This window comes from Halichoerus grypus, chromosome 6 (genome assembly GCF_964656455.1).
Source record: "Halichoerus grypus chromosome 6, mHalGry1.hap1.1, whole genome shotgun sequence".
Classification (NCBI taxonomy): Eukaryota; Metazoa; Chordata; class Mammalia; order Carnivora; family Phocidae; genus Halichoerus; species Halichoerus grypus.
In genome coordinates, this window is record NC_135717.1 from 76,026,737 (window position 1) to 76,047,486 (window position 20,750).

Genomic DNA, 20,750 nt, shown 5'->3' on the forward strand with positions numbered 1-20,750 from the left:
GGTGTGTGGGTCGTACTGGGAGTGGGCCAGCTGGGGAGTACTTTATCCCTGACACTGTGTGGAATGGCCAGTCAGTTTTAACACTGTTCTGAGGTTCTCCACAGAGCACACTCCACCATCGCCTGCACAGGGCACGCTCCTGCTGCCTGCCCCCTACACCACCCACCCACCTTGAGGAAGCCAGGTGAGACGGGCTGGGGCCTAGTTCAAACCTCTGTCCCGATGATAAAAGTGACACGTGGACACACACAACTCACACATATCAGAGCCTTGCTATTTTAAGAATGTACTTTATACAAAATAACCAGTTCATATGGAAATAAATCTACAGACCTCTGAGGATCAAAAAGCTTTTTAAAAAGTTCTTTTAAAAAATTATCCAACACACAATATCGAACTAACTATTGAGGTAAGTGTCGCTCTCAGTGAAACAGGGAATCAGCAGACCACGACAAAATATACACAATATAAAAATAAATAGCATTCCCCTTTCCAGTACTGGCCAGGAAAGTTCACACGGCTTTTGCAGCAGGAGCAAAGAATCCCTGACACTGTGTGCCGCAGGCTGGTGGAGACTGGCCTGGGCTCCCAGGAGCTGTGTGCAAGGCAGGAGAGTGAGGTACCCGAGTCCCAGCTGGGGAAAAGGGGTCACACGAAGGATACTGAACGGGGTTCAACATTTCAATAACTTACTCAATATCCACACCCCCTGTTCCCAACCCCATCCCACCCTTTTCAAAAACACATGCAGGACAATCAGTTGGTTATTAGGCATTTCTACATAAAAGTTCAGTCAGTCCCCTGGTACACAGTGAGAGACAAAGACTAGCTGGGGGGACAGCCCCTCTAAATTTCTGGTTAGCAAAGGCCTACAAAGCAGAGACAGATAAACACCCAACCTGGAGACAAAGCTTGTGTCACAGCTTCATATGAGAGATGGGATGCAAAAATGTTCACTCAGGTTGTTTTCCTAAATGAAAAACAGGGCAAGGCTTGGTGTCCTAAGGCTCCATATTACAGAGAAAGTCCAACCCACCAAAAAAGGAAAAGCGGTTTCTTCTCATGCAGCAAATCTCAATCACATTCTTAGTTCCTAGACTGTGATGTGAGCCCAGGAATAAAAGCCTCTTCATGCTCAACCCAAATTCCCAGTATTCTCACTAGAATGTTGAACAGAAAACTATTAGCCAGGACACTGCATTCCAGAAACCCCTGAGGTGTAAGAGTCCTTGACTCATACACACACGGAGCTGACTTCCTCACTGGAGGTCCATGCAGAATCTGGCAGGGATGAATGGACTGACAGTCACAAGGGGGGGTGGGGGCAGGTAGCAATAATGCTAGAAAACTCTAAGCCTTTCATTTCTTTGAAAGCATTCTGACACTATGTAACTGCCCTTGCCTTGGGACTGCTGGGTTAAGACTTGCTGTGAAATTTCAGATTGGGGTTTAAGAGCAGTATATTATTTATAAATTTGAATTTCAAAAAGGGAAGAAAAATTCAACCAAGTCGTATGGATTGAGAGCTTGTTTCTGACATCTGTGATGACTGTAACACTGGGATTTTGTGTGTTTTGGACAGCACTTAGCATCCTCTTTGACTCCAGTAGGAATTACCATAAATAATAATACAGCAGACAAATGCCATGGGGTAACGACACCTAATGGTCATGAGAAGCATTTTCAAGGTCTGAGCACTAGGCCACAGTGAATCGACACCGAAAGCTGGGGTCTGAGTGAACTAAGGTGCACACACCCCCTACAGGTCTTCACGTTTTCAGAAGACGAGCATGACAGAGTTTTGCCTCTTGAGAGCAGTCTCACTTGGGCTCACTGAGAATAAAAGAATTGTGAAGCAGCAGCTCATGTGCACTGCCCGAACCCAAACCAACGTGATTAAGGAGAGGCGGAGTGGCTTTAATTTTATTTTTAGAAGGTAGGATGGAAAAAGTTATATGAACAAGAATCGCACATTTTGCCCTTACTTAACTGTTCACATGCATCTACCATAATAAATTTCCGCCAACAGCTACTTTTTAAAAGAACAGACTCTGAGGGAAAAAACAAACAACAAACCCAAACCAGAAACCTTCCAAAAAGCTTTACTTCTCTTTCTGGGTTGTTTATTTCTCCTGGGTCTTAGGGAAAAAAGATCCTAACTTATTAACAACTCTAATAAAGGCTAGCCAGGACTGTTCAATCCAACCGGTGTGAGTTTCCTCATTCCCCGTGGAGCCCAGCTACCCCCTCCTGGGGACTCCCAAGAGCCGGCCCACGGACACTGTGGGAGAGTCCTCCTAGCCCGACAGCAGATCATTTTGAGGACCTCCTCACGCACTACTTTCTAGTTTTAACATATCACACACCACCATCCCCTCATGGACAAGAGGGCAAATGCATGTGCATCTGCTTAAGACACGTGGGAAGAGAAGTGCCAGAGGAGAAAAACAGGAGAGAAGAAAAGGTCGTGCTTGGGGGCAGAGCGATCAGCCATCAAGCAGCTCAACGGTCACATGTGTTCTCTTGCAGCTCCTGACTGCTTGTAGCAGATCTGGGCTTCAAAGACCAGTAAAAGCTCAGGAGATAGCAGACAAAGGCTGTAATGCACGACTCAGTTCCCACATGGGACGCAACAAGGCTGCCGAGTCTGCTGTTGCCCTTGTTCCCAGTGTTAGGAGATGATACAGTAGTTCAGTCCTTGATACTGTTCTTCCTTAACATTTTCTCACTTCTCTACATTTGATTTCTTCCTATATTGTTCACAGCTTTTCTCTAGCAACAGGTAACAGGGGGTAGGGGCTGGGAGAGCGAGGAGAAAAGGTTACTCATGCAGGGTGGAAGGAAAAAGGGCACAGATCAGCCCAACCATTGCTTATGGTCCACTCCTACACACGCCCCAGGGCCATTCAGCACAAAGCAATACCTCCAACCTCAGCGCCAGGGGAACAGACCCTGTGGCCACTGTGCTCCGAGTCAGGCAGCAGCCAAAGGCCTGTCACTCACACCGACTTTCACGTGAGAAGAGAAAGGCTGTCAGTGGCAGAGCGCTCTGGGTCTAGACCAGCTCTAACTAGACCCGAGCCAGCTGTAAGGCCAGGTGGTCTTTCTCTCCTCCCTGCTTCTACACAGACACAAAAACAGAAGGAGTAATGCATCGGCCATGTTAACTTACACTAGCTCAAGAGCTGAATCATCAGATCTGTTCTTCCTACAGGGACAGCGCGGACGTCTTCACTCTTCCAAACCAGATCATGCCAGTGACAGCTTTCTAACCAGAATCAGGACCAAATGAGAACACAGCCTCAAAACTCATTCCACTTAAAAGCACACCAAATTTAAAACTGGAGTCTATTAGAGAAAAAGAATCTGTATTTTTGTGCACCGTATCTTAAAGGCTCCTGTGTTCCTACACAACTCTCAATCCTGCCTGAGCCATAAGCCACAACGCCAGGTCAATAAGCATTCCCTTATTTGTATGAATTTTCTTTACACTGGAGCTGGTGTCTTGGGTTCCATCTGTATAACATGGATATTTCCAATTTGTTTCTTATCCTAAATAGCATAGCATAGCAAACTTGAAACATGATAGTTCCACGTTTCATCAAGGATGCTGGAATTGGAGGGAAAGATTCTAACGGCCCCTCACAAGGCTGAATTTGTAAGAAACTAGAGCAGATTAATATTATATGGAGGCTTTTCTACTATCCCAAAGGCATGCTTAAAAATATGCTATTCTTTACAAAAATCTGTTAATTTCAGGGCATTTTCCCTTAGTTTTTTTTTTTTTTCTTTGTAGGATATTCAAAAGTTTAAAACATAGGAGTCCTAACTTTGGTGGCATCTCAGCTAAAATCAAATACAGAATGCTAAACAAGGACAATCCAGTGTAATTCACTTCTAAAACTGTAAAAAAGTAATTTAATACTGTAAAATTGTTTCCTATCACAGATATGACAAATGATTTCCAAGAATTCATTCCTGAAAGCTATTTTAAATCACCATGACTTATTTTACTATGAGTCACTTAAAATGAATTAAAACTATATATACTGAGATATTCCTAAATTCAAATTGTAAATCTATAGAATACATTTTTCCTATTCAAAACTGTGCAATTTCTTTATTGATACTAACATATACAAACCTGAGTAGTCACTTCCACAAAATGTGATTCGTGCCAGAAAGCTTTGTGTGATGTCTATCAGATCACAGTCCCGGCAGGTCTGTGAAGAGGACGATTCATTTTATATTCTAATAAGCAAAACACTCTAGTGATCCCAATTCCTGATACTGGTTTACAACTATCTGGTAGGGCTGGTGGCAAATCACAAAGGGCACTGCTCTCTGAAATCCAGGCTTTGGGCCACTGGATGAGAGGGCAGCCTGTCTTCTAGGCTGATTCTTCTGGTAGGCCGTGTGCGAGCACTCTGCCTCCAAACTGAGAAACTCAACAATCGGGGCAGTGCAACGGTACCCTCTCGGGCTGATTGGAAAGAAGGCCCTTAACGAACAAAGGACGGCTAACCACTGAGGAAACAGTGACAATTTACTACAGTAAACTTTTCCTACCCTCTTCTCCAGCTCCCAAAAATATTCAGTGTGACATGATTGTAAACAGATAAGGATCACTGCAGTGCTGCCTGCCCACCATCGTTAGGACTTCCATTTCTTCCACATCCCCACCCACCCTTCCCACTTATGTACAATACATTCACCACCAACAACAAAAATTATTTTTAAAAGGCAACATGAAAATTCTGTAAACTGGACCCAGCTCCAAAACACATTAATACTACAAGTAGTCCCTTCCCCAAATATATACCTGAGTTTAGCTGCTCATGAAAGTTTACAAGCACCACTCCATTCTTAAGTGTGACCCTCTCCCCCAAGTTTAAGATGATTTTCCCTGAACAAGAGTCTCAGGACTTAGAAAAGCCATCACTAATTTCAGTTCATTTGTTCTTGACCATCAGCCATACAAGAGATCCCCAACCAAGGACCCTTGCAAAGCTGGTGTTAGTCTAAGGAGTATGCTTCTAGGGCTCCGGGAATGGCTCCAGCTCTTGGACGGCATGATGGGATGCACTGTGAAGGGGTGTGGCAGGGTAACAGGAATAGAGGTGGGCAGGGATCGCTTCCCTAAATTTTCCATGTTCCAGTCTTCATGTGCAGCTTTCTGTTTCCTTGGGGTTTATTTCCTCCTTGGACTAGCTCTGAGAGAAGCAAATAAAGACAATTTAAACAAAATTAACAACTGTGTTGTTTAAAGTAATTCAATAAGCCAAAGAGCTGTACATGTTCCTCTCCATCTGGGAAAATGGCTTGGTTTTGTTTCAGCTGGCAGTTTACTTCCAGAGGGTGGGCTCTCAAGCTCCGGGCCTCTGGATGCAAACCCCAACCTCATCACTCAGGTGCGGTAGGACTCCCTGCACATTAGGGAACCATACTGATGTAGCTGATGACAATTACTTCACAGTGGTCAAGGAAGAGAGGAATGAGATAGTGCGTGGAGGGAGTCAGAACACAGTAATCGGCACAAAAGCAGCACTCGAAGGGAGCTATTTTTAAAAACCTGACTGCCTTATCTCTCTCATATGAAATAGGTGGAAAAGGATAAAAAAATACAAAGCTATCATATCAAAATAAATGATAGTGGCCAGTTTGGAAACATGAGTCTTGAACAATCCCCAAACAGCTGGTTACCACAAGAAGAGAAACACATGGAAACAATACAGAAGCTACTTCGGTCTTCTCTTGATTTTTCCCACTGCTGAATTCACTGGTAGCACAGGGCCTGAGTGGCCCTTTTTACTTGGTTGCCAGTAGGACAGGACGCACTTTCCAGTTCAAGTTCCTCTATTAAAAGGACACCTTAAAAGATTTTCTCAGAATCACGATAAACTCACAATGAACTATTTCCTGCCACCTGGAAGAATGACAAAAGTTCTACTTTTGCTAATTTTTACCTGATCAAGAGGAAGTGTTGGGGGCTTATGTGGTGGCAGCTCTTCCCGGGATGCTGCTGGTGCTGGGGTCTTTGGGAACGAGGACTGTGACTGCACTGGATGCATTTGCATCCTATAGCCACAAGAAAGAACAGTTAAGAATTAATGCAGATATATTAATTAGAAAGGAAAGAGATACTTTAATCATGAAAATCTCATGCAGATACTGCCGTAATTATCTAGGTAATCAAACTTGGAATCAATACTGGGACAAAGCGACATTTTGTGCTCCAGATGTGATGCGGTAAGTACATGACGCCGCCTAGGTAGTGTTCTTGACGTGTGTTTAACTGGACTCCAAACATGAGGGAACAATGAGAAGAATCAAAATCTGGGACATCGTACATGAGAACTAGCCTCGAATCTTTGAAAAACAAAATGAAACAAAACGATGATAGAACACATGTAAATTAAGAGACTAGACAGAGCAACCAAATGTAAATACATTACCCTTACATGGATCCTGGATGGAAAAAAAAATAAGATAAAACAAAAAAATATAGCTATAAAAGACATTTTGGGGACAACTGGAGAAATTAAATAAGGACTCTATATTAAACACTATTAGTGTTATTTTCCCTGGGTGGAATAATAGTTTGAGATTGTGCTCCAGGAGAATGTCGTTATTCCTAGCAGATACATGCAGTCATGAAGTCTGCAACTTACTTCCCAATGGTTTAAAAGAAAAGACAAAGAAACAAAACATAAACATATTTAGTGAGGTCTAAAAAAATATGTCAAAATGTTAAATGGGGAAGAGGTTTTGGAGGTACGGTTTTAGGCCGGCACTGAAGAGGGGCACATTAGTTTTTAAGTTGGATGGTACTGGTTTTATGATAAGGCTTCATAACTTTAATGTAAACAACTTTATTTAACCATCTTTTATGTATTATTAATTTGAAAATCTCCTGGATCACAGATCACCTCACTGAGTCTTAAAAACTCCACCATTTGCAAGAATTCTCATGGGGACTGTATTTGACTTGTTTTAATTCTAGATGAACCTGTTTCTTTATTCAGTGTTAAGGGAAGAAATGAGAGGTAAGGGATAAAACCTGAACATTACATATGATCTCCCACAACCTCAGGGTTTGAGAGAGACCTATTTTACCTTGATCAGAATATCTGAACTTATTAGCAGCAATGCTGACACCTCTGCCTATGGCTCTCAAGTTTCCAGTCTCAAAATCTAACTAAACACTCATTTAAATGCTAATTCACTTTCATGAGGGAAGAAAATGCCGAAGATAAAATTGGACTCTAAGGCTGAAACATTTCCATTAAGTCTCCAATTATCAATGATTCCCATGCCTTCCTTGGACCTAGACCACTAAAGGTTATCACCTTCATTTCTAAGGCCATTTTTCTTTCTAAAACTAGCATCTATTCTTTTCTCAGAAAAAAAGAAACAAAAACCAAGGAAACCATCTAATGTAATCTTACCCTAATGGTCTGTACATTTCCTGGAAAGGTCCCCTTATTCCACTTCCAGTACCAATTTGTTCCATCATTACAGCCTGAAAGTGACCCAGGCCCTCTTCTTGGCAACGATAGATGGGGCCCTCCTGAGAGAGGCCGTTGGGCTGGGCAGCCACTGGATGATGAGGTGGGTGAGCAGCCACGGGGGAGGAGTAGGCCCTGGGCTGGAAATGACTGGTTGGCCGCTGAGGTGTGTAAGGAGGCCCTGTCTGTAGCATCACACCATGGGGCTGGAAAGTAGATGAACCAAATCCCATCCCTGAACTCAGAGGTGGAGGAGGAGTTCCATAAAGATACTCGCTGGCTGACAATGAGCTCTGCCGCTTGGTAGCTGCATTATGGTTGTCCAGGTCTAAAAATTCTTTGGGACTCTCTGGCCTCTCCATAGATTCATCCAGCTTTTCTTCCTCTGGACCAGGATTCTGTCCATCAGCTGAGACGACTTTAGCAGCCACCGCATCCATTTGGGTTGGGGAACTTAAGGCAGCATTCAGTGTCTCACAGCCTTGCAGATTAGCCAAGGTGCTCTTATCTGAGAAGAGGGGCCTTGGTGGGGGGGGTGGATTAGGTGGGAGCCCACTTGGGCTTCCTGGGGGATGAAGATGTCTCTGCCAGTCAGAAAAGCCCTGTGGACATGGATAATAAGGAGTTCGCTGATAGTGATGATATGAAGGCTGAGGTGGTGACTGGTAGGAATACCTCATTCCTTGGTGGGGGCGATACCGGGGAAAGACTCCAGAATGAGGGTTGTTAGATTGAAAGCCCCTAGGGGGGAAATGCTGAGGATGGGATACTGAGGGTTTACTTCCCATCACAGGGCCCAAACCTTGCAGGCCTGGACTGATGTGGTAATGTGTAGCTGAATTTGGGTATTCCAGCCCAGGCATGTACAAGGGGGAAAACTGGCTTACACTGCCTCCCATCAGATTGGGGTCCGCGTTGGGAGGTGTAGCTGGGTTCTGTCTTGTACACGGCATGGCTTCCTGTAGCGTTTTGCCTCTGGGGCAGAGTGGCTTTTCTGAACCACTACCACCAAGGCCCTTCCCCTCTGATCCACAAGGGGATGCTTCAACAATTACTCCATTTTCGGGTAGAGCCCCTCTATCTGCCAGAGTGGAGACGTCTCGCATACAACCTTGGGTGGCTGGGCTGGTATAGTTGCTCTCCAGGGGCCAGGTATTCTTGCTCTTTGTTGCTTTACAGTTGTCTCCAGATTCTGAGGAGTCGTTTTTGAGCTCTGGGCCCTCTGTTTCCCTTTCTTGTGGTGAGCTCTGCCTGGTACAGTCGGTCTGCAATGGAGGTGTAGGGTGAGGTAGCTGTTTGAGGTACACCCCCTCTGAAGCACCAATGTTTGGTGGTTTCTCCTCAAGCCCAGGCAAGGGATCTGCTGTAAGAAAAATGTAGAACAATATAGTAATTCAGTAGCTGACATGACAATACCGATGGGGATGGTAGTGAAAAGAACATGAAAGCAGTCAGATAGGGACAGGTGGGATTGAGATGGATATGTGGCCATTCAAGCTTCAGCTAAAAATTTGAGACTCCCTGAAAGGATTCATGATGCTGAGGCCCTTGTAAACCCCTCCTTACAGACCAAGAGGTAAGACCTAGCATCTCTAGAGCTACTCATAAAGTCTGCCAAAGAATGGAGATGTCCCTGCCTCTCTCTTGCTCTGCTGTCACAGAGTAGTGAGTGTGCGATAATTCAGGCAGATGCGTGTCCTATATGGAGATACAATAAGAAGGACCAGGACACGATGGATCTGTATCAAGAGGGCTGCATCCCTGACGTCTGCCCCCTTAGAACATAAGTTCCACAGCAGCACAGACTCTGTTTTCTTCCCCACCCTTAGTACTTATACACAACAGGGACTCAATCAAGATTTCTTCAAAACAAGATGCCTACAGGATAAAACTCAGAAGGCATATTTAACATATTACAGAAACTTACTATACCCAAATAAATTACTAGACTCAAATGCTTAATTACAAACTCAGGATTCTTGACCTTGCTGTTATGTCAGACCAGAAATATGGTCTTATTATTATATATACAACAGAGTTGTTGCTCAGGTGTGATCTAAATACAATTCTGGTAACAGATCTTAAAGACAAGATTAAGGACTCATACGTAACGACTTTTAAAGACCTACTAAAATCTCAACTAATGGACTAGTGTTGGTTGAAAAATCAAAGGTACAAGCTATACAACAAAATTTAAATCTACACTTCTCATTATTTTGTCAACATAAAACATGGAAACTAACAAAGAGGCTTATCCATAGTTTCATCAGAGGGACTCTCCTTCTAAAGTTCGAATTCCAGACCCCATTTGAAATCAGTATTAAGACAATTCTGCTAGAGCTGGTGCTCACAAAGCAGGCCTTCCCTCGAAAGAAACACTTTCAAAAAGTAAGTCTGAGGGGCACCTGGGTGGCTTAGTCAGTGAAGCATCTGCCTTCAGCTCAGGTCATAATCCCAGGGTCCTGGGATCGAGTCCCATATTTGGTTCCCTGCTCTGCAGGGAGCCTGCTTCTCCCTCTGCCCCTCACCCCACTCATTCTCTCTCTCTCAAATGAATAAATTAAAAAAAAGAAAAGTCTGAGTTGGGGAAGATGGCAGAGGAGGAGGATCCTAAATCTCGTCTCATGGATACAACTAGATAACTAGGTAACACCACATCAGTATAAATAACCCAGAAAACGACTTAAAGACTGGCAGAACAGACTCTCCATAGCTAAATGTAGAGCAGAGGCCACATCACAGAGGGTGGGAAGGACAAAGAGATTGTCAGGAGCCAAGTGGATCCTCGGGATTGTCCGCAGGAGGGAGGGATGCAGCAGAACAGAGAAGGGAGCAGAGCAGATTCCCAAGCCAGGAACCCCAGGAAGAGGGGAAGACCAATCCCTGTTAACATTCAGCTTTGAAAACCAGAGGGATCCAAGAATATGGGGGGCTTATTACCACCTGAACTTTAAAATTCAGTGGGCTCAGCTCTGGGAGAGCCAGGAGGGTAGAGTGCCTGCCCTTAAAGAGAGAGTAAAACAAACAGCCCCACTGAGATTGAGCAGAGAAGCAGCAGTGTGAAAAATACCTGGCATGTATGGAAAGAAGATTTATTTACTAATGAGTGTATACTGGAGAGGCAGGGATCTTTGGAAGACCACTCTAAGAACAAAAGAACTAGCAGGCACCGTTTTCCTCCCCGCCTCCCAGCCGAGATAGACGGACACCTGCGGGAACCAGTGCAGAGCCAACATTCGTTACACAGTGAACAGTGTACTCCTGCATAAACATCCCCTCCATCCAAGCCCGGTCAGCTGCAGTCCCCTCCTGCAGTGGACTGGTGCAGAGTTACTGGCACTCCATGGGCCCTGTTCCCGCATTTTCCCGTTGATCTGGCCCCTCCAATATGCCCTTGGCTGGAGCCCATCCAAAGTGGTGCCACAAGCCTGGTGAGGTGCAAGCAGCCAGGACAAGGACAAGCACCACTCCAAAGAGACTGCTGCTCTGGAGAGAGGGGAAGATAACCACACATACCAGTCCCACTCAGGTCCCTGCACTGGGCTGGAGGCAGATAGCTATTCTGACTGAAGGCCATCCCCACCAATGAAAGCTTCTTGGGAGGACAACACAGGAAAGTGCCCAGCAGTTTGGTGCTATCTCACCTCTGGCAAACGCACGGTCTGACTCAACTCAAGCTGAAGGTGGCCTCAGACTGGCCCACTAACAACACAGGGACCAAACCCTGCGCACAACAGGCAAACAGAGCCATTGCAAATGACTGGACTGAAGGCAAAAGTAGCTCAGCTACAACAGCAGGGTGCACGCAACACACATAGGAGACACCCCTGCAGCGCCAGGTTCTGAACAGGGGACACCGCACCACAGGGCACTATAGGACCTCTTCTTCACAAGGCCACTACTTTCAAGAGCAGGAGATGTAGCTGACTTTCCTAATGCATAGAAACAGAGACAAAATGAAGAGATGAGGAGTACGTCCCAAAGGAAAGATCAGGACAAAATCACAGCAAGAGAGCTAAATGAAATGGAAATAAGTAATATGCCTGATAGAAAATTTATAGTAACGGTTACAGAAATACTCACTGGACCTGACAAAGGAGTGGAGGACCTCAGTGAGACCCTCAACAAAGACAGAAAACAAAAAAGAACCAATCAGAGATAAAGAACACAATAACTGAAATTAAAAATATACTACAGGGGATTAATAGTAGACCAGAGGAAGAAGAAAGAATCAGTAACTTGGAAGACAGAATAATGGAAAGTAATTAAACTGAACAAGTGAAAAAAAAAAAAATGAAAACAGAGAACTCAGTGGCACCATCAAGTTTAATAACAATGACATTATATGGATTGCAGAAGAGAGAAAAGGGGGAGGAAAATTTATTTTAAGAAATAATAGCTGAGAACTTCCTGAATCTGGGAAGGAAACAGAAATTCAGATCTAGGAGGCACAGAGATGCCCCAACAAAATCAACCCAAGGAGGTCAACATGAAGACATACAGGAATTAAAAAAAAAAAAAAAATGTAGTGAGAAAGAGAATTTTTAAAGTAAGAAAGACAAAAGAAAATATTAACATAAAAGAGAAACTCTGTAAGACCATAAGCTCATTTTTCAGCAAAAACTTTACAGGCTAGAAGGGAGTGAGAGGATATATTCAAAGTGCTGAAAGAAAAAACACCAGCAGCCAAGAATTCTTTATCCAGTAGGGATATCATTCAGACTAGAAGGAGAGTTTCCCAGACAAACAGTTAAAGGAATTCAACACCACTACACCAGGCCTGTGAGAAATGTTAAAGGAGACTCTGAGTGGATAGGAAAGACCATAAGCAGGAGTAAGAAAAGTAAGAAGCACAAAAGCAGTAAAATTAAGTATATCTATAAAAATCAGTCAAGTGATTCACAAAATAAAAGGATATGAAGTATGATACCATATGCCTAAAACCTGGGGGGGTTGGGGAGGCATGGTGGGAGTAAAGAATGGGTTCAAACTTAAGTGACCATCAATTTAATATAGACTGCTATATGTAAAAGATGGTTTGTGTGTGTGTGTGTGTGTGTGTACACACACACCTAATGGTTACCACAGATCAAAAACCAGTAATTGATATGCAAATACAGAGAAAGAAATCCAAGTATATCACTAGAGAAAGCCAGCAAACCATGAAAGAAGACAGCAAGAGAAGAAAGGAACAGAGAACTACAAAAACATCCATAAAACAAGTAACAAAATGGCAGTATGTACATACCTATCAATAATTACTCTGACTGTAAATGGACTAAATGTCCCAATCAAAAGACATAGGGAGACAGAATGGACTAAAAAAAAAAACAACACAAAAAAAACCCCTTCTATATGCTGCCTACAAGAGACTCATTTCAGACTGAAAAACACATGCAGACTGAAAGTGAAGGGATGGAGAAGCATTTGTCATGCAAATGGATGTCAAAAGAAACCTGAGGTGGCAATATTTAAATCAGACAAAATAGACTTTAAACAAAGACTGTAACAAGAGACAAAGAAGGACACTACAAAATCATAAAGGTAAGACTGAACAAGAAGATACAGCAATTGTAAATATTTATGCACCCAACATGGGAACACCCAAATACATAAGGCAGCTAATAACAAACATAAAGGAAGTAACTGATAGGAATACAGTAAGAGTAGGGAACTTTCACACCCCACTTATAATCAATGGACAGATCATCCAAACAGAAAATCAACAAGGAAGCAGTGGCTTTTGTTTTGTATTGTTTTTTAGAGCGGGGGAGAGGCAGAGGGAGAGAGAATCTTGGGTTGTTTTTTTTTTTTTAAGATGTTATTTATTTATTTGAGAGAGAACACAAACAAATGGGGGAGGGGCTGAGGGACAGGGAGAAGCAGACCCCTTGATGAGCGTTGAGCCTGATGCAGGGCTTGGTCCCAGGAACCCGCAATCATGACCTGAGTCAGACGCTTAACTGACGGAGCCACCCAGGTGTTCCAGGGAGAGAGAGAATCTTAAGAAGGCTCCACACCCAGCGGGAAGCCTGACAGCAGGCTCAATCTCACGATATGAGCCAAAATCAAGAGTTGGATGCTTAACTGACGGAGCAACCCAGGTGTCCGGTCAGTGGCTTTTTGGAAGGCAGCTATGCTCACCACTATACCACCAACACCGGTCAGTGGCTTTTTGAATGACACACTTGACCACCTGGATCTAACAGATATATTCTAAACATTCCATCCTAAAACATCAAAATACATGTATCTTTCAAGTGCATATGGAACATTCTCCATAATAGATCACATGGTAGGCCAAAAAACAAATCTCAACAAGTTTGAAAAGACTGAATTCATACCATGCATCTTTTCTGACCATAATGGTATGAAACTAGAAATCAACCACAAGAAGAAATCTGGAAAGAACAAAACTACGTGGAAGCTGGGATGCCTGGGTGGCTCAGTCGGCTGAGCATCTGCCTTTGGCTCAGGTCATGATCCCAGGGTCCTGGGATGGAGTCCCCCATCGAGCTCCCTGCTCAGCGGGAAGCCTGCTTCTGCCTCTGCCTGCGCTCTGTCAAATAAATAAATAATCTTAAATAAAAAAAGTACATGGAAGTTAAATAACATGTTATTAAACAAATGAATGGGTTAACCAAGAAATCAAAGAGGAAATTAAAAAATACATGGAGACAAATGAAAATGAAAACATTACAGCTCAAAATCTTTTGGATGCTGCAAAAGCTGTTCTAAAGAGGGACGTTTATAGGAATACAGGTCTACCTCAAAAAGCAAGAAAAATCTCAAATAAACAACCTAGCCTTACACCTAAAGGAGCCAGAAAAAGAAGAACAAACAAAACCCCAAACCAGTAGAAGGAAGAAAATAATGAAGACTAGAGCAGTAATAAACAAAACAGAAACTAAAAAAATGTAAATACAACAGACCAATGAAACTAGGAGCTGGTTCTTTGAAAAGATCAGTAAAATCGACAAACCTTTAGCCAGACTCAAAAAAAAAAGCACTCAAATAAACAATATCAGAAATGAAAGAGAAATAACAACCAACGACACAGAAATACAAAGGATTGTAAGAGAATATTATGAAAAACTATATGCCAACAAATTGGACAAACTAGAAGAAATGGATAAATTACTGGCAACATATAACTTACCAAAACTAAAACAGGAAGAAATGGAAACTTAGAACAGACCATTTCCCAGCAATGAAATTCTGGGAAAAAACTTCCAACAAACAAAAGTCCAGGACCAGAAAGCTTCACAAGTAATTCTACCAAACATTCAAAGAAGAGTTAATATTTATTCTTCTCAAACTATTCCAAAAGATACGAGAGGAAGGAAAACTTCCAAATTCATTCTGTAAGACCAGAATTACCCTGATACAAAAACCAGACAAAGACACTACAAAAAAGAGAGTTACAGGTCACTATCTCTGATGAATATAGACACGAAAATGCTCAACAAAATACTAGCAAACCAAGTAAAACAATACATTAAAAAAATAATTCAACACAATCAAGTGGGATTTACTCCTAGGATGCAAGGGCAAATAAATCAACATGATGCAACAAGAAGACAAAGGATTAAAAACTATTATGATCATTTCAATAGATGCAGAAAAAACATTTGACAAAGTACAATATGCATTCATGACAAAAACCTTCAACAAAGTAGGTGCAGAGGGAACATACCTCAATATAATAAAGGCCATATATTAAAAACCCACAGCTAACATCATACTCAATGATGAAAAATTGAGAGATTTCTCCTAAGATCAGGAATGAAACAAGAATGTTCACTCTCAACACCTTTATTCAACATAGTACTGGAAGTCCTCACCACAGCAATCAGACAACTAAAAGAAATAAAAGGCAACACAATTGGTATGGAAAAAGTAAAACTTTCACTACTTGCAGATGACACAATACTACATATAGAAAACCCTAAAGACCATGAAAAAACTACTAGTACTATAAATGACTTCAGTAGGGTCACAGGGTATAAAAGTCAATATACAGAAATCTGTTGAATTTCTATATACTAATAATAGCAGAAAAAGAAAATAAAACAATCCCATTTACAATTTCATTTTTTTATCTTTTTTATTTATTTATTTTTAAAGATTTTATTTATTTGACAGAGAGAGAGAGAGAGAGAGAGTGCAAAGCAGGAGGAACGGCAGGGAGAGGGAGAAGCAGGCCCCCTGCAGAGCAGGGAGCCAGATGGGGGGCTCGATCCCAGGATCCTGGTATCATGACCTGAGCTGAACACAGATGCTTAACCGACTGAGACACCCAGGACCCCCTACAATTTTATTTTTTTTTTAAAAAGATTTTACTTTTAAGTAATCTCCATACCCAAGGTGGGGCTTGAAACTCACAACCCCGAGATCAAGAGTCGCATGCTCACTGACTGAGCCAGGCAGAGACCCATTTACAATTTCACCAAAAACAATAAAATACCTAAGAATAAACTTAACCAAAGAGGTGAGAGGCCTATACTCTGAAAACTATAAAACACTGATGAAAGAAATTAAAGACAAGACAAAGGAAAGACATTCCATGCTCGTGGATTAGAAGAACAGATAATTGAGGCACCTGGGTGGCTCAGTCGGTTAAGCCCCTGCCTTTCGCTCAGGTCCTGATCCCAGAGTTCTGGGACTGAACCCTGCATCTGGTTCCCTGCTCAATGGGGAGTCTGCTTCTCCCGCTGTCCCTCCCCCTGCTCACGCTCTCTCTCTCAAATAAATAAAATCTTAAAAACAAAAAAACAAAAAAACAGATACTGTTAAAATATCCATGCCACCTAAAGTAATCTATAAATTTAACGCAATCCCTATCATAATACCAACAGCATTTTTCACAGAACTAGAACAAATAATCCTAAAATTTGTATGGAACCACAAAAGATCCCAAGTAGGCAAAGCAGTCTTGAAGAAGAAAACATAGGTGGAGGTGTCCCAATCCCAGATATCAAGCTATACTACAAAGTTGTCGTAATCAAAAGAGAATCATACTAGCACAAAAAAAGACACATAGATTAAGTGAACGAAACAGCCCAGAAATGAACCCACAATTATATGGTCAATTAATCCTTGACAAAGGAGGCAAGAATATGCAATGTGAAAAAGACAGTCTCTTCAAAAAATGGTGCTCAGAAAATCGAACAACCACTTGCAAAAGAGAATAGATAGGTCTCTGGAGGCAATGGAAACAAAAGCAAAAATTAAATATTGGGACTACATGAAAATAAAAAGATTATGCAGAGCAAAGGAAACAATCAATAAAACTAAAAGACAATGGGGGAAGACATTTGCAAATGACATATCTGATAAAGGGTTAGTATCCAAAATATATAAAGAACTGACTGGGTGCCTGGGTGGCTCAGGTCATGATCCCAGAGTCCTGGGATCGAGCCCCAGCTTTGGGTTCCCTGCTCAGTGGGAAGCCTGCTTCTCCCTCTCCCACTCCTCCTGCTTGTGTTTCCTCTCTCACTGTGTGTCCCTCTGTCAAATAAATAAATAAAATCTTAAAAAAAAAAAAAAAGAACTGGTAGAACTCAACACCCAAAAACCAAATAATCCAATTAAAAATGGACAGAAGACATCAACATCTATTTCTTCAAACAAGACATTCAGATAGCCAACATGAAATGATGCTCAACATCACTTATCATCAAGGAAATGCAAATCAAAACAACAGTGTCACTTCACACCCATCAGAATGGCTAAAATAAAAAAACACAAGGAACAACAAATGTTGGTGAGGATGTAAAGAAAAATGAGCCCTCGGACACTGCTGGTGGGAATGCAAACTGGTGCAGCCACTCTAGAAAACAGTATGGAGATAACTAAAAAAAATAAAAATAGAATTACCATATCAGCCATTAATTCCACTACTGGGTATTTATCCAAAGAATACGAAACACTAATTTGAAAAGGTATATATGCACCCATATGTTTAGCACCACCTACAATAGCCAAGACGTGGAAGCATGTGTCTACTGAAAGATGAATGAAGAGGTGGTATGTATATATATGTGTATGTAATATATGTATGTATATATGTATACATGTATGTGTATACACAACACATATGTAATATATGTAATATTACTCAGCCATAAAAATGAAATATTGCTATTTGCATCAACATGGATGGAGGATATAGTGCTAAGTGAAATATATCAGCCAGAGAAAGACAAATACCATATGATTTCACTCATATGAGGAATTTAAAAAACAAAACAAATGAACAAAAAAAAGAGAGACAAACCAAAAAAACAAACTCTTAGCTACAGAGAACAAACTGATGGTTACCAGAGGACAGGTGGTGGGGAGATGGGTGACACAGGTGATGGGGATTAAGAGCACACTTATCATGAAGAGCACTAAGTAATGTATTGAAGTGTTGAATCACAGTAACACTGTATGTTAACTATAGTGGAATTATAGTTAAAAAAAAAAAGTATCAGTAGATATCTAAATAAATAAATACATAAAAACAAAAAGTAATTCTGAGTTCTAGGCCTATCACCAATTTTATGTGGAATATTCATATTTGATAAAAGATCAGGTTTCTATTCTTCAGTCATCTATTTTTTTTAATGATTTTATTTATTGAGAGAGAGAGTATGAGTGCAAATGGGGGGAGGGGCAGAGGGAGAGAGAGATTCTAAAGCAGTGTTCACGCTGAGCGCAGAGCCTAACATAAGGCTTGATCCCATAACCCTGAGATCATGACCTGACCCTAAATCAAGAGTCAGATGCTTAACTGACTGAGCCACCCACGTGCCCCTCTCCAGTCATGTATTGAAGAAAATAACACAATACATGGTGGATATCTATCCTAGAAATAAGCACTAATTACACTTTTCATCTTCTCAATTTTCAGGTTAATCTCTCTTTTTAAAGATTTTATTTACTTATTTGAGAGCAAGTGAGAGAGTGAAAGAGAGAGCACAAGCTGGGGGGAGGGGCAGAGGGAGAAGCAGACTCCCCGATGAGCAGGGAGCCCGACATGGGGGCTCGATCCCAGGACCCTGGGATTGTGACCTAAGCCAAAGGCAGACACTTAACCGAGCCATCCAGGTGCCCTCAGGTTAATCTCTTAAATGATATTTCTAAGAAATCCCTTCAATGTTTGCTTCTTAGTGGCTATAAATATGTGTCCCAGGAATAGAAGGATGGAAATAATTAGAATTTAAAGTACTGAAAATTTATTCCATAATGATAATGTTTAAGACAGTCATTTTAAAAGGCAGTTTGATGATGTAGTAGTTGAGAGCACGGATGCTGGATTGAGTGGGTCTGGGTACAAATCTCAGCTCCACCACTTATTTGCAAGACGAAGGCAACCAATAGCTTTGTGCCTCGGATTTTCCATCTGTACAAACAAGTATAATAAAACAGTAGCTATCTCAAAGCTTATTCTGAGAACTGATTTACTGTATCTACAAGTCTCAAAAAGACTGCATGGTACAGTAAGGACTACATCTGTGTAAGGATAATTACTACCAGAAATCCTTTCAGATCTTTGGACTAATACTATGACTGGCCCAACCCTGAGTAGTTCAAGAAGCTGGAAAGAAGTCTGACAATATTTGTAAAAAAGATTCCTTATGAATTAATGGTTTAAATGTCAGACGTCAGACAAAAATGATGGTGTCAATTACCTCGGTCGTTCTCAGGCTCTTGTGTTTCACTGTTATCCTGTGTCCTCCCAGGGTTCCCCAAGGTAGGCTTGGGGGCTGACACACTTACTGATGCCGAGTGAGCTACCTGTGGAAAAGGGCCAGGTAAATGGTGGGGTGTAGGCTGTCGGGGGTGGTAAGGCACACCTGGTGGGCAAACTCGGGAAGAAAGCTGCTGCATAGCAATCATCTCTGGGCTGTCCATCATGGAGTCCCCTCCTTGCACCCCCCGCAGAGCCTGGGAGGGTGCTCCAAAAAGAGAACTTGGCGTTGGGGCCGGAGGTGGCTGTAACCGATGTCCACCAGATTTACAGGGTGCTCGCATATACCCTGAAGAAGCAACTCCATGAGGTAGAAAGCTTGATTGTTCAGTCCACTGGTTTGGGGGGAGAGGAGGTCTCATCACTCGGGAATCCATCATATGACCAAGAGTGCGAGGCTGGTGAGAGGGTCCTGGCCCCATGGGGGGCTTCTCATCTGTGCCCAAGGGTCCTGGGTTTGTAGCACCATGGTTCCCATTCCAGACAGCAGTGTGTACTCGATTCATGTACTTGTATGATCGGTACATGTGGCTGGGAGGAATTTCTGAGCTTTCAGGAAAGTCTGGGGGTCGGGCTGGAGCCCCACCATGCCTGGGAGGAATAAATCCTGACTGGAATTGAGTTGGGGGATAAATATTTCCATCCTGACTAGGGCCACCCATATGCCTAAGCTGCAAGGATCCAGGATGTGATCCCATGTTACTAAGGTGTGTCAGCCCCCCACACACTTGCTTCTCTTCTGGAGTGCCTAGCCTGGGTCCTCGGTGGTTGTTAATTCCAACTGGAGGCTGGCAACAAGAAAACAGAAGAAAGCAGAGTTCAGTAGACCCACAGAATAAGGCATAACGTGTAAAGGGCTTAATCTATAGTAAGAGACTCTACAGAATGGAAGATTATGAATTGAATCTAACCTGGTAAGAGACTGTATTTCTGACGTTTATCTGTGGAACCTTTTGCATTTGCATATCCTGAGTAGGCTGCTTACCTGCATGGCAAAAGGCTGATGCTGCTGTACAGGTTCTCCAGGGTGTGGTTCTGGGACCCTAGAGGAGACATATAAATTGGCAGGATCTGATCCTCGAAGAGGGACAAATGTTCCTGGTACTGTTGGCCTCTGGAGGGCGTTGAGTAAAGGCAAGAGGAGAGGGGAAAAAAAGAGAAAGCACAGAAGACATTAGGTAGAAAACAAGGACGCTCCTGGAGAAGGCTAGCATATGAGCTCACCCAGATCGGGGCTAGTTCTCGGGCCCAAAGCAATCTCTCACTGCAGGACAGGAAAACTGCTGTTTCTTAATCTCTTTTTCATTACTGCGTCCTCCCCCAAGAGCCCTTTAAGACAATTTTTCCCCAACTGCCCCTCAACATGAAATTTTAATGCCACAGATATGCTGTATATTTTATGTACTATGTGTATTTCTGTGATTTGTACACAAAAAGTTTTTAAAATCCCAATTTTTGCCCACATTGAAAGTGCATCAGATTGATTAAAAGAAAGAAGATTTAAA

The 20,750-nt window shown here is 42.3% G+C and overlaps 1 protein-coding gene across 4 annotated transcripts in view; it reads right to left on the bottom strand.

Moving 5' to 3' along the window:
• Positions 1 to 3,763: 3,763 nt before the first annotated feature.
• The window catches only part of CECR2 (CECR2 histone acetyl-lysine reader), a 171,089-nt gene continuing 154,102 nt past the window's right edge, over positions 3,764 to 20,750 (bottom strand). For 2 of the 4 annotated variants that reach the window (XM_078075421.1, XM_078075419.1), the window contains exons 14-18: positions 20,231 to 20,359; positions 19,187 to 20,033; positions 7,449 to 8,871; positions 5,967 to 6,078; positions 4,719 to 5,213 (exon numbers count right to left, since the gene is read on the bottom strand). In XM_078075421.1, the coding sequence (XP_077931547.1) occupies positions 5,208 to 5,213; positions 5,967 to 6,078; positions 7,449 to 8,871; positions 19,187 to 20,033; positions 20,231 to 20,359 (2,517 nt within the window). In that variant the 3' untranslated portion in view covers positions 4,719 to 5,207. Of the gene's footprint in view, positions 4,224 to 4,718; positions 5,214 to 5,966; positions 6,079 to 7,448; positions 8,872 to 19,186; positions 20,034 to 20,230; positions 20,360 to 20,750 lie in introns of those variants that run through there. The other 2 variants (XR_013449051.1, XM_078075420.1) reach the window with 2 other exon arrangements.